The 13,971-nt window shown below is 41.1% G+C and overlaps 1 protein-coding gene across 2 annotated transcripts in view; it reads left to right on the top strand.

Annotated features, from left to right (window-relative positions):
- Positions 1–13,971, top strand: part of SERINC5 (serine incorporator 5) — a 49,753-nt gene that overhangs the window by 24,849 nt on the left and 10,933 nt on the right. For both annotated transcript variants that reach the window (XM_081929414.1, XM_081929413.1), the window contains exons 3-8: positions 3,544–3,722; positions 5,567–5,649; positions 8,757–8,850; positions 9,853–10,064; positions 11,369–11,464; positions 12,349–12,475. In XM_081929414.1, the coding sequence (XP_081785540.1) occupies positions 3,544–3,722; positions 5,567–5,649; positions 8,757–8,850; positions 9,853–10,064; positions 11,369–11,464; positions 12,349–12,475 (791 nt within the window). The remainder of the gene's footprint in view (positions 1–3,543; positions 3,723–5,566; positions 5,650–8,756; positions 8,851–9,852; positions 10,065–11,368; positions 11,465–12,348; positions 12,476–13,971) is intronic.

Below are 13,971 nucleotides of genomic sequence, written 5' to 3'. Positions count from 1 at the left end.
ATCATTGTAAGAAGCATGGCAGATGTCAGTGAGGTAGGGATGGGAAGAGAGAAGCCTGAAAACTCTGCAGAGGTATTTTCTTTTGATGTTTGCTGCCTGTACAATGGTACCTTGGGTTACAGATGCTTCGGGCTACAAACTCCGCTAACCAGGAAGTGTTGCTCCAGGTTAAGAACTTTGCTCGAGGATAAGAGCAGAAATCGCGCGCCAACAGCGCAGCGGCAGCAGGAGGCCCCATTAGCAAAAGTGCGCCTCAGGTTAAGAACTGTTTCAGGTTAAGAACAGACTTCTGGAACAAATTAAGTTCTTAACCCAAGGTACCACTGTAGAAGAAACAAATACTGTACTGCTGCCATTGTTCTGTACAGAGCTGGGACAAAAGTGACCTGATTGCATAAGCAACCCTATTTGCAGGTGTGTTTGCGAAGCAGAGAGAACAAGAAGTACACCACAGAATCTGCCTTTCAGTGGCATTGCCACTTGATCAGGATTGGGGGGCTGGCCTTCAGCAAGGAGTAATGAGTAGTTGTGACAGCTCCCTTTGATTCTTCATGCCTCCTTCTGACTTGATTTTGTTTGCTTAGTTTTCTGCAGTCTCCAGACTTGGCTAACCTGTAGTTTGGGGTCTTGATCTAGCCACCATAAGAAATTTTTTTCTGCCCCCTTCCCACAAAAGAACCCACTATTCATGGCAAAAAGTTATTAAGAAAAATAAAAGCAGACACAGCGCTGAAGTCAGTGGAGCTCAGCATCCCGATGGCGATATAAGTCGCTCTCTCCCCAGTCATATTGATCATATGATCAGAGAGAAGGCAATAATTACCCCTCTTTAGCTGTTCTTCACAGATTAGGAGAGTCTCTCTCCCCTCCCCCACCTCCTGTTCTTCGGTGGGAAGAGAGGGAGAGGTAGTCAAACCCGTTGCTGGCATTTAGTCCCAGGATTTGTGCAGTCCTTGGATCAAAAAAAGTTGGCCACCCCTGGCATAAGCAGTTCTTCTTCTGGAAAATCTTTAGTAGTAGTGTTCATCACTACATATTGGTACGGAAAACACCAGGCTAGGGCAGCTACAGTATTCTGGTCTGATTTTTATAAATGAAAGTGTTTGCTGTTTCAAGACTGATGTTCTGGAAAATGTTTATTAAATGTTTCCAGACCTTAACAAAACAGTGTGGAGTAACATGCTTCCTCAGCAATTTAGCAAAGGACTGATAATGTTGGCCAGGATAATGTTGGCCAAAAGACTTCATTCTTTAGTTGCCAAACTGCCTTCTTTTTATAGACTTCCATCCTCAGTTTTGTAATTGCTTTAATTCACCCCTTAGTGGAAGTGGCCTTAGACTTTCATCAGTCAAAGCAGTCATTTGATGGTGATACATGATTTCTAGGTTTTGTGCCCTTTAAGTTGGGACGTGGGTGGTGCTGTGGGTTAAACCACAGAGCCTAGGACTTGCCGATCAGAAGGTCGGCAGTTCGAATCCCCGCGACGGGGTGAGCTCCCGTTGCTCGGTCCCTGCTCCTGCCAACCTAGCAATTCGAAAGCACGTCAAAGTGCAAGTAGATCAATAGGTACTGCTTCGGTGGGAAGGTAAACGGCGTTTCCGTGTGCTTCTCTGGTTCGCCAGAAGCGGCTTAGTCATGCTGGCCACATGACCCGGAAGCTGTACGCCGGCTCCCTCGGCCAATAAAGCGAGATGAGCGCCGCAACCCCAGAGTCATCCATGACTGGACCTAATGGTCAGGGGTGCCTTTACCTTTAAGTTTTTTATACAAAGCCCAGATTCCAAATTTTGTGGCTTTGCTAGCCCTACAACTGAGTGGAGATTTGAACCTGGCACTCTCTAGTCCTGGTCAGACACACAAAGGTCTCAGCCGCACTTAGCTTTTGCCCCTTGCTTTATAGGCAGAGGTCCATGCTTTCCTGGTCTGTGTCCAATAGCTCTGCCCTTCCCTACTCCGGCCGCCATTTTCCCCAGAAAAACCTGCTCTTTAACTCTGAATCATAACAAATGGCAATTTGGGTTTTCTGTGCATTCCCATTTGCTCTGATTCAGCAGTAAAGAGTGGGTTTTCATGAGGAAAGTGTTGGGGCACAAGGAAAGTACACTCCAACAGGGAATGATAAAGTCTGGACCTGTGTCTAGAAATGTGGCACAAAAGCAAGTCTGAATGAGCCTACATATTACACGTGGTTCTGAATTCAGAGCTTGTTTTATGGCTCTTTGGGTCATGGCCAAGGTTTGGAGCTATTGGCATAAGCAAATGGAAGTATTTCCTATATCTCAGAATAATTATATTTTGTTCCTACCAGGCATAGTCTACATCTTGCATATTTTCCTTATCCAGAAACCGTTTAAGTGAAAATATTTTCCTATACGTTGTTTTCTTCCAACTCTGCAAGCTGGGTTTAGCCTTGGAAGAGGTTCTTGGAGAGTTGGCTCTGTTCATAAGAGGGAAAAGGGAGTGTTAATGGTGTTCTGTTCAGCTGTGATAAAAAGTTCAGTTAGTCCACACGCATGAGGATATAGAGAGGCCTTTATTTTATTGTAAATGCTTGTATTTGTATACCAGTGCTTCTATTTTCAGGCTGCCTTGGTTGTGAAGGGGTGGGAACCAGTCTTCATGGAGGACACAGCTGAAGTATAGAGTTTCAGATCAGAAGCTTGCTTTGTAAGATGTGTTTTCTGAGCACAACTCCACATTCGTGTGGTGAGCTTGAGACCAGAATGCGTAGCTGGCTGTTCTTTTTCCATGAGCGAAAGCACGGCCACAAAAGCAAATATTGAGTAAACGAGAGCTGGAATTTTCCCCACCTTTCTGGTATTTTATTTCTGTAACAGTTTTGTAACTATTAAGCATTTCATACTGTTGGGAGTTGTTGGGGTTTTTTGGGTGGGGATATTTCTCTGTTGTAAAATAATTTTTAAAAATATTTTATTCTTACTACTGTATATTGTTGTGAGCTCTCTTGGTATTATCAATGAAAGGCGATACAGAAATGTTTCAAACAAATAAACTAAACAACACTAAATTACGAGTGAGCAGCCTGTGACCCTCCAAATGCCACTGAATTCCATCAGCCTAAACCAGCATGAAGAATGGTGAGAGATGACAGGAGCTGAATCTAGCAATATCTGAAAGGTCACAGGTGTCCTACCTTGATTTGTTCAGGATCATCCATGTAGCACTAAAACATAGTTTAGTGTTACAAGTGATCATGGCCAATCTTTCTGGCATGCTGTTAATGAATACCTTTTTTGGAAAATACAATTATTCCACAAAAGAACATGTAACTTAATTTCTAAATAAAGAATTGGCATATCTCAATATTTCCCTCCCAAAACATCTCATATCACCGCTATAATGCACAGATTGGAGTTTTGTTTGAAATTCTGATCCTCTGGCAAATGTCTGAAGGTAAATTTAAGCAGAACTCTGGGTTGGCAACTCTGGTCGCATCGCCTAATGAACTGAAAGTCTCTTGAACTGGGTGTTGTTGTTTTCATACCACGTATATCTAAATTTGTTTTACTGTTCTGTTTCAGATTCCCTTTTACGGCACACTATGCCAACATATTCAGGCAGGTGACTCATGTGAGAAGCTGGTGGGGTATTCTGCAGTTTATCGAGTGAGCTTCGGAATGGCCTGCTTCTTCTTCATCTTCTTCTTACTCACCATCAAAATCAACAATAGCAAAAGTTGCCGTGCATACATGCACAATGGGTAAGCCAAATGGTTGTCTTTTTTGTTTTGCACTAATTTAAACACTCACTATTCTAAGCTGCTGGATTTCTTCACAATCTAAATATGTAGTGCTTGGTGCTTTTTTACCATCCGTGTTTATTATTATTTTATTTTATTTATTAAACTTATTAATTGCTTGTCACTCAAAGGTCTCCAAGCAACTTACATGCAATATATAATACCACAGGGAGAAAGGGGTGGGGTGGGAATAATATAATACTATAATATTTCATATAACATAACATCCATGGGGAAATAAATATACCAGTGATATGCTACTATTTATATGGCTTAATGATATGCAGTTAATAAGCAAAGAAATAATCTTACCCACTAATTTAGATTGTTGTTGTTGTTGTTGTTATTTAATACCCCACCCATCTGGCTGGGTTTTCCCAGCCACTCTGGGTGACTCCTAACAGAATATTAAAAACATTATAAAACATCAAACTTCCCTAAACAGGGCTGCCTTCAGATGTCTTCTAAAAGTCAGATACTTTTTTCTTTCCTTGACATCTGATGGGAGGGCATTCCACAAGGTGGGCTTTACTAATGAGAAGGCCCTCTGCCTGGTTCCCTGCAACCTCAGTTCTCGTAATGAGAGAACAGCCAGAAGGCCCTCGGAGCTGGACCTCAGTGTCTGGGCTGAATGGGCTAATCTCAACCTCCCCCTAGTCAAAAAATCATTCACGTCGAGCCAACATTTCCCCCATTTAACCTCCCCACCCAGAAGTCTGGTGTCAAGGCCAGCTATTACAAGTCAGGAGTGGGTGGGTCCAGTATCTCCCTGGATGGCCCAGTATCTCCTCTTCCTTCAGGGGGAGCAGAGCAAAGCAGGAAGATGGTTACAAAGGTTTTATGTGCTTTGCACTTTACCCAGCTGCTTCTCCTCTACTGCTGAAAGCTCTTTGCGGCTTTGCCATTTCTTAAAGAAACCCTGAGCATATTCATAGCACTGAATAAACAATACTAGCAGAAGTTCCTTTTCCAGTGCTATATATACCCACCTCTCCTCCTCCTATGTTTGCATGGATTTCTTTGCTGACTTCCTTTCATTTTCATTAGCTCACACATGCACCATTCTTAAAGCATTTAAAAAAAAGAACAAACCTAAAGATGTTTAAAGTGCACACAAGGTGTGTCTCATTCAGGATGCATAGTCAAGTCTGAATGACAGTGTTCATAGTGATGAGGACTCTTTCCTTATTTTATTTTGCTTTCCTGTGCAATTGTGTGCCCCCTTTTACAGTGCAATAGCTGTGGTGTCTTTTGGTTTGTTTGTGCTTATTTCAGATCCTATGGTACATTGCAAAAAATAGCAGCCACACAGTTAATAGGGAGTACACTGTTTGCACTGTCTCTTTCTAAATCCCAACTTGATGGAGCTCCTATATGTTCTCTCTTCAGACACAGCCGCAATAGCTATGTTCCATCTTCCACTGTCAGACTAATATGTCTCTGAATACCAGTTGCTGGGAAGCACAAGTTAGTAGAGTGTTCTTTCATTCAGTCCTGGTATGGGGCTTCCCATATTTGGCTGGCCACTGTGAGAACAGGATGCTGGGCCAGTGAGCCATTGGCCTGATCCAGTAGGGCTCCTCTTAAATCCTTTGAACTGGGGAGCGTAGCAGAAGAAACACAAGAATAAGTGAGAAACCAGCCGATTTCTTTTTCATTTTCTTGTATTTATAAGGAGAGGTGATATTGCTTAAGTTACCTCCGCCCCTCTTTGTACAGGTTAATAAACAATGAACCTAGAATGGGTTGTCTGATTTTCACAGCTTAAGTAAATTAAATTCTCTGTGTTTGTTTTTCCTCTTCAGATTTTGGTTCATTAAACTTCTAGTCTTGGCCGCGATGTGCTCAGGAGCCTTTTTCATTCCTGACCAGGATACTTTTCTTAAAGGTACTAACTTTAAAAGAATGGTGTGTGTTTTCCCTTCATCTATTACAAGGATGGTGAACCTGTGGCCTTCTTGATGTTACTGGACTCCAGCTTCCATAACCGCCAGCAAGCATGGCCAGTGTTTCGGGATGGTGATGGTTGGAGTCTAGGGAGCTTCTTCTAGGAGGCACTGGTCCTATATCTCTGATCCATTGAGTATCAATTGATAGCAGATAACCAGAGATGCTAGGGACGCAGGTGGCGCTGTGGGTTAAACCACAGAGCCTAGGGCTTGTCGATCAGAAGGTCAGTGATTCGAATCCCTGCAACAGGGTGAGCTCCCATTGCTCGGTCCCTGCTCCTGCCAACCTAACAGTTTGAAAGCACATCAAAGTGCAAGTAGATAAATAGGTACCACTCCGATGGGAAGGTAAACGGTGTTTCCGTGCACTGCTCTGGTTTGCCAGAAGTGGCTTAGTCATGCTGGCCACATGACCCGGAAGCTGTACACCGGCTCCCTCAGCCAGTAAAGCGAGATGAGCGCCGCAAACCCAGAGTCATCCGTGACTGGACCTAATGGTCAGGGGTCCCTTTACCTTTAACCAGAGATACTAAATTGGTTATGGACGACATCTGTCACAGCCCTTTTGAGGGAGAGGGAGAAACAGCTGAAGCATGGTGCTGTGTTTTCTCACCTGCTCAACTTTTGGAAGAGATAAGCAGGAACATACGATCGGTAAGTCCTAGGCACTGAGGTATTACCCACAGCGCCACCCGCGTCCCATTAAGGTTAGCCTCCCTCTAACCCCAGTTAGCCTCCCTCTAACCCCAGCCATGCTACCCTAGCTCCCTAGAAACTGCAAGTGCAAACTGCATGTTTAACATAGCAAATAAGTTTTGCTTATCCCTCCCCCCTTCAGAAAAATACCCTGTTGAGCACTTGCAGCTGCAGGATGCTCCTTCTCTCCTTAACTTAAAGTGCCATACATCAGGGCTACACAAATACAGCATTTATCCACTTCATTCATAATGGGTGGGTGGGTGGTTTATTATATGAGGCAGAAAACCTTTCATCACTTTATTGCTGTTTGAAAATATGGTTTATTTCCGTCGTCCCCCCCCCCCCAACTTGTTAGGTGCATATTTTCAAGCAGCAAAACTCCCAATGAATGCAGGAGCAATGACTCACTATGGAATGTGAAAGACCTTGTTGGTATGTCAAGCCTGATATGATTAGCTCAGTCTAAGCATATTAGTACAGCTGGACTACATTGCTTGCAGTAGTCAGTGATTTGTTCTGTTCTTCATGTGGAACAATTAAACCAAACTGCATTTGATCTAGCGCTGCTAAAAGTCAGCAGCAATTTCAGTTAAAGTCTCCCACAATTTAATTAGTTTCCAAATTGACGATGTCTAGTAGTGCAAAATTAGATTTCTTGCAGAGCTTTCATTTCATTATTGTAAGATCTTGTGTCTGAACAGCAGTTCTTATCAATTAAGATTATTTGTTGTTTGTCAGAAATGCTGGCAGATGGCAGTCTCCAAATCCTCTAGGTCTAGGAGGAGAAAAATGCATGATAGTTTAGGCTACATGTAGAATATCCCAAGGCTTTAGAGATAAGAAGGTGCTTTTATTAACTAGTTTAGGCTGTCAGCACTCACACATGCAATTGCAGGATATCTAATTAATTGTCCATAAAATGAGACACTTTTTGAAAAATCAAGACATGAAGAAGGACAACTTCAAAGTCTCCAGCTCCATTCCCATTCACTTCCTTGCTTTTTCAGTCCACTAACTGGAGAGAAACCAGTCATGTTGGTGGAGCACATGTTACTAGGCCTTGTAATGAAGCTTAGCTGCACTGAGCAGTCTCAATGGAGTAACACACAGCCCCATCTTGCAGCCACTCCATGCTTCTGTATGTGCCTATAATTTAATTGGCTCTTTGATTTGAGTACTTTTTAAAATGTGAGGACCTAAGCTGCATTGCTGAGATTTTGTATGTGGTTTGCACAGAAAACCGTTGCCGATTAGATTGTCCCCCACATATAATTTATATATTGAACAAAATGTTAATGTTGGTTTGCCCTTCTCTTTCATTATAAAATATGCTGTGTGTGTTTTTGGAGTGCTAAGGAACAGTGTGAATACAATTATGAATCTGCCCTTTTGGTGGGAATACAGTAAAGCCATCTAAATTTGAATCTGGAGGTAAACATCTGGTTTCAACCACAAACTGCTGTTTGGGGTTGTCTTATAAAGGCCCTTTGGGGATCTTATGCTTCACTTTCTTTCGGTTCTAAGTATAGAAAGTCTAAATAAAGGTTCTTAAGTATACAGTTTTGTATGCGCTACCCAATATAGTTTTAATTCTGGGTAGCTCTGCAAGAGAAATATTTTGCTGTTGAGTTGCCTTATTTTGAGTAATATTTATATCCTCCTTTGTGCTTATATGTCTTTTAAATAAAACTTTTAAAATGTAATATTTATTTATTTAAAACGCATTTCCAAATGACTTAATGTTTAAAAATCCTTAATCGGTATACAAAGATCCAACATAAAAACAGTTGTAACATCAAAAATAAAAATAAAACAGTACTTGTTTCCTACTTTGTTACATTGTTTTTAAACGGACGCATTGTAATCTCAGTTTTGAGAATTACGGTAGTTGCAAAATGTTTTAAAATCCTCAGAATTTTAGATCTGATACTGCTTTATCCAACCAAACGATGTACATTCTGCTCTTCATGAAGTAGTGATTGCAGTCGTATTGCAGTGTTGAAAATGTAAAATGGGCTGGAACATGGATCGGGGAGCCTGGGAGTGTCTGGTGCTGCTGGACTCCAACTCCCATAATCTCTTGCAATTGGCCATGCTGCCTGAAACTGGTAGGAGCTGGAGTCCAGCAACATCAGACCACACTTTTCCCATTCTTAGGCTAGTTGACAGAATATTGGACCACCAGAAATCTGCCAAATACAATTTTGGAGTGCACTTTTTGTGAACCAGTTTCTTTCCGATTTTTGCCATGAATTCATTGCTTAAAAAAAAAGGAACCTGTATAGTGAATAAAATAATTCATTTATCTGAGTCAAAACTGACAATGCAACTCTTTACTGTACTACAGCATGGCGTTATGTAGGTGCTGCAGGAGGGTTCCTCTTTATCCTCATTCAACTCATCCTGCTTGTAGAATTTGCCCACAAATGGAATAAGAACTGGTATGTATCTTGCACATACATGCATTTGTGTGAGTTTCTATATTGCCTTGAATAGCAGCTGTGATCAAATTTCACATTTGTATCAGGCGTTCTCATATTATATCTTTTAGAGTGCTTCTTTCTTATCCATGCTGCTTCCTTTATTCCTGACTCTGGGGTTTGGTTTTTTGTTTGTTTGTTTGTTTTGGTCTTTCACTTACTATTTATTACAAGCTGTTTCTTTGAGTGACTATCACAGTTTTTATCGCTGCAGAAAACTTTCACATGCATGGTGCAACAGTGTCTTCATTACTCTTTTTCATTCCACAAACGTTAGAAATGCATGAACTTTGGAAGAGAAAGAAATGTAAACCTCTTGAGATTTCTGCATTATACTCAAATGCTGGGGGGGGGCAGTGTTTGCCTCTCTGAGGAGTCCTCAGCCCTTGTACTTTTGGCGAACATGCTGACGATTGGTTGCTTCATTGATGTGCGATTGGGTGTGTTGGTCCTCCAGGTGGATGATTTTCGCCTCCCCTCCAAAACAACTCTGGGCAATTTCCCCCCATTTTATCAATTTGGAGTCCCAAAAAAGAGGTTGCGTCTTATACATGGGGGTATCTTATACACGGAAAGATATGGTAGTTTTTGTGCTTCCCAATAGATCCTGTTCTGTTTCATTCCTCTGGACCCAAATTCATTTTCATGGAACCAAGCACTGACTTTTCTAGCCTTGAAGGTTCATCCTATAGCTGGTCACAATTTACTGTATTATAATCCCTCCAAACATGCATAGACCATATCGGTTTGTGAATCATGTATGCAGTAGGCCATGCTCACTTCAAATAATTAAGGCACGGCTTGTTCTTCTTTAGAAATGTCCATTGTATTAAACAATATAAATACAGCAACTTTCCCCCATAATGAACTATCCTCATGAGGATACCTCTTGACAATGAATCCATAGAATTCATTTGCTTTCCCCTCAGCTAAATACATGCTGCCCTTTTCTTTCCCCAACAGGACATCTGGCACAAGGCACAATAAGCTCTGGTATGGCTCCTTAGCTCTTGTGACTCTCATTTTGTATTCCGTCGCTGTTGGAGCTCTGATTGTGATGGCTGTCTTTTACACACGTGCCGATGGCTGCAATTTTAACAAGATCCTGCTTGGCGTCAATGGCGGCTTGTGCTTGCTTATTTCAATGATAGCCATCTCGCCTTGTGTCCAAAACCGTAAGCAAGCTCTTTTGGTCTGGTATTACTTTAGCTGGAACTACTGTTGATTTCCTTGGCCGTAACTGAACCTCAATATATTTAGAAGTAGAATTTTGCCTGCGTTTTGGGACTTGTCTGTTTGTCACCCAGCAGCTGAATTTCTGTTGTGTAAAATAATCCGCCAGCACCCACTGTCAATTCTGACAGCCCATCTGTATAAGCCTGCTGTATAGCCCCATCAGGTCACAGCACTGCTGTGGCTTACCTGCATGCATCAATTTGCCATATGTATTGAGAGGAAGGACTGTAGCTTAGTTGCAGAACACATCCTTGGCATGCAGAGGGTCCGTAGATCAATTCCTGGCATCTCCAGTTAAAAAGGATCGGATAGCAGATGCTGTTAAATGCATATTTCTGAGAACCATTGCCATGCTGGACTAGAGGAATGAATAGGCAGCCTTCTAGAGGAATCTTTGCATTATTATTACTACTTATGGGTTGGAGCCAGACTAACAGCACGATCCAAACCCAAGATCCACTAGGATGTGCAAGCTTAGAGTAGGCAGATCTTGGAGGGATGGTGTAGCTCTCTCAACGCAGCTGAACTGGAGCTAATCTGACTCAGTCGGCAGAATCTATGCTGGTGTAAAATCCCCAGAAAAGTTCATTCTTGGGGTGAGGCAAGGAGAGACTTAAGCCAACCTCTGTCAGCAGAACCTAGAGCACCAAAAAGGTTGGTGTAAATCAAACTCAATTTTAAAGGTTTGTTTTCCTTTTACCAGACTTAGGCTGCCTCAGCTCTGCTTCTGAACAAAATTTGGAATAGGGATAACTTACGCCATCTTAATTTAAGCCAGGATAAATTTTGCCAGCTTCCTGTGCTTAGAATTACTTAATTAGTCATGCTTATAATAGACTCATCGAAATCGGTGAGACTTAAGTTAGTCATAGTTTCACAGAGGTTTTAAGTTCAATGCTCCTCTTGGCCATTTATGTCTTCTAAGACTTGCTTATCCATTTGAGTCTTTAATATCAAGCCTTTGGTGACAGAAAACATTCAGAGATGTAAATGCGTTAGGGTAACTCTGAATCCCCCTTCCCTTTTGACAGACCAGCTATGAGAGCAAATTGTATTGTGTCTTTTACTTGCCACTTTTGGAAAAATCTAATTCTAAAAATAAAATAAAAATCGCAGTAGGAATTAGTGGGTTAGATCCAAAGCTTTTGTTAAAAAAGAAAAGATACATTTCCATTCTCTAAAAGCTTTTCAAAAATGTATTAAAACAATTATTATTAATAATATTCCTTTTTTTTAACTTTAGGTCAGCCACATTCTGGCTTGCTGCAATCAGGCATTATCAGCTGCTATGTCATGTATCTCACCTTTTCATCTCTTTCAAGCAAACCACCAGAAACTAGTAAGTTTAGTTTGGATCAGGAATTATATGTGCATTTACACCAATGGCAATATAAAGGTCTCTGCTTCGCTTGTTAGTATACTGTTGTAGTATTCATATCAGGACATAAATCTATCCTATATAGTTCAGGCTATGCCAGCCTTGCCTAGCCTGGTCTCCTATAACTCTCATCATCTCTGATAATTGGCCCTGTTGGTTGAGGCTGAAGGAAACTGTAGGCTTAACTATCTGGAAGGCACCAGGCTGGGGAAGGTTAATATATATATTTTAGCTTCAGCTGATACATTGAATGTAGAGTTTTCTTCGGTTTTATTTCTAGCAATTAAAAAAAATGAAATACTTTAATGTTTTGTTTGGAAGATGTTATATGATTACTACTGGGGGATTTATTTTTAGAATATGATGTGTCACTAACTCAAAAAAATGAGAAAGTATGTTTTGGGGGGTGTAGAACAGGCATGGGAAACCTATGGCCTTCCAGGTGTTGTTGGACTCCAACTGCCATCAAGGTCCCCAATCAGCATGGCCAATGGTCAGGCATGATGAGAATTGTAGTCCAACAACATCTAGAACACTACAGTTTCCCACTCTTGGTGCAGAGTGTAATAGCTGGTTGTTGGGGTGAGTGGGGGAAAGTGATGCTTTTCAGACCTTGCCATTTAGTCATAATGGCATGAATAAAAGTGAAGAATGAATGAATGAATGCATGCAGCAAACCGTAAAATAGAAAAGAACAACAGCAAGTTTAGCCTTTTCAGTAGTACACTGTGTTTCATTATAGATCATATAGATTTTATTAATTTAAAAATACAGTTTTAGGATGTATCAAATCATATAACTGAAAGATAAAATGAGCCATGCCAATTGTGATTTTTTCCCCCAAGTCCTAGATGAGAATCAGAAGAACATCACGATCTGTGTACCTGAATTTAGCCAGGGGCTACAAACGGATGAAAACTTGGTGACTGGACTGGGTACTGCCATTCTGTTCTGCTGCATTTTATATTCTTGGTATGTCTTGAGTTGCAGTTGTAATGAAGTATTCAAGTAACTGAATAGAATTAGAAAACTTGCATCAGTCTACTTTATTTGCCCCTATAATCGGCAGGAGAAGTCTTACTGGTGGTGCTGTCACTGAGTGCTGCCCAGTTTGTGCTGACCTATAGCAGGGCCTTCCTGGTGATGGGTCCCCATTTGTTGAATATCCCCCTTCCCCACTGTGAAATGCATCTTTCCATTGTGGTTAACATTAAAACATTCCTGTTCACCCAGGCATCTGATAGTTGATTGTTCCTGGCAATCTTAGCTGGTTTTAAATGCTTTTAAATGTTCTTAATGGTTTTAGTTGTTTTTATCTAATTGCCTTGTTTTGCTTTGTTGTTTCCTATCATGAGCTTCTCTGGGAGGATTGAGGGGGCAGAAATTTAACTAATAAATAATTATGAGGGAGGTAGCAGTTATTATTTGGCACCAATTCAACATACAATTTGATGTCTGCTAAATGTAAATTGTCGTGTGTAAATTATGAAGCTACTATATAAGCGAACAGTAAGGCAGGGAGTCCCCATCTATATGCTTGGGTCAGTACAGAGGTACCATCCTAAAGAGATGATGATACAATCTTTGTAGTTTAATTAGAATCCATTAAGAGGCCATATTATTGCTGGTATTCTAATAGAAATTATGGTACTAGAGTAAAAATGTTTACACAGTGCATAGAGATCCATCATACCAGTATTATGTAATCTTCCTAATAGTGTTTCTCTAGTACAACATGTACATTTTTTCCTTGCCTTGATGTAAGAGGGCATTTACATACTGTTTCTCTCAACGAACATGAATGAGTGAAATAGGCTCTAAAGTAGTACAAAACCTGTAAAACTGAAGTTTCCTCCCACTAGAGTGGTCTTTACAAAATCTGAATGGTATGTCCTTTTGGTGTGTAGTATGTTGATTTTGAAGAAACACTAAACTGGTAAAATATCTGTCCCCTTCATCTCGAAACCTCTAGTGGAAGATTGATTAAACCTAAGTTCCTGTGGGAAGAGTATGTCTGCCGTGCTCATTCATATACAGATACAAGTTTTTACTGGGGCTGTGCACCAAATTCAGCTGGTCGAAACCAATTTAGACCAATTTTGGGGTATCTGGTTTTGGGTTGGACCACCTGGAGCAATGCAGAGCTATCAGGAGTGAAGCGGGTGCAAAGACTGAAGGGGTCTGTTTTGCCAGTGTGTTCCTTTTCTCTAATGTCTGGCAAACTATTAGGAAACACCATTTCTACAGAGGTTTCTGGTTGCAGCAGGAGTCTGTCTTCCCCAAAGGGTCAACTTCTATTAAACAATCCTTTTGGAGCTATCGGGCCTCCTCTGTTCCACTTAATTCTTTTGGGACTAGTGCCTTCCAGAAATTATTCAACCTATTGTTAGAAAAGATGTCTCTTCAGCAAGGCTGCTTCTAAGAATGACGCATTCCCACTGATTAATTTCTGCTTTCCTGTTTGTGTC

Source organism: Podarcis melisellensis (genome assembly GCF_964234715.1).
Source record: "Podarcis melisellensis genome assembly, chromosome: 11".
NCBI lineage: Eukaryota > Metazoa > Chordata > Lepidosauria > Squamata > Lacertidae > Podarcis > Podarcis melisellensis.
The sequence above is the reverse complement of the archived record's forward strand: the minus strand, read 5'-3'. Positions and strand labels throughout refer to the sequence as shown.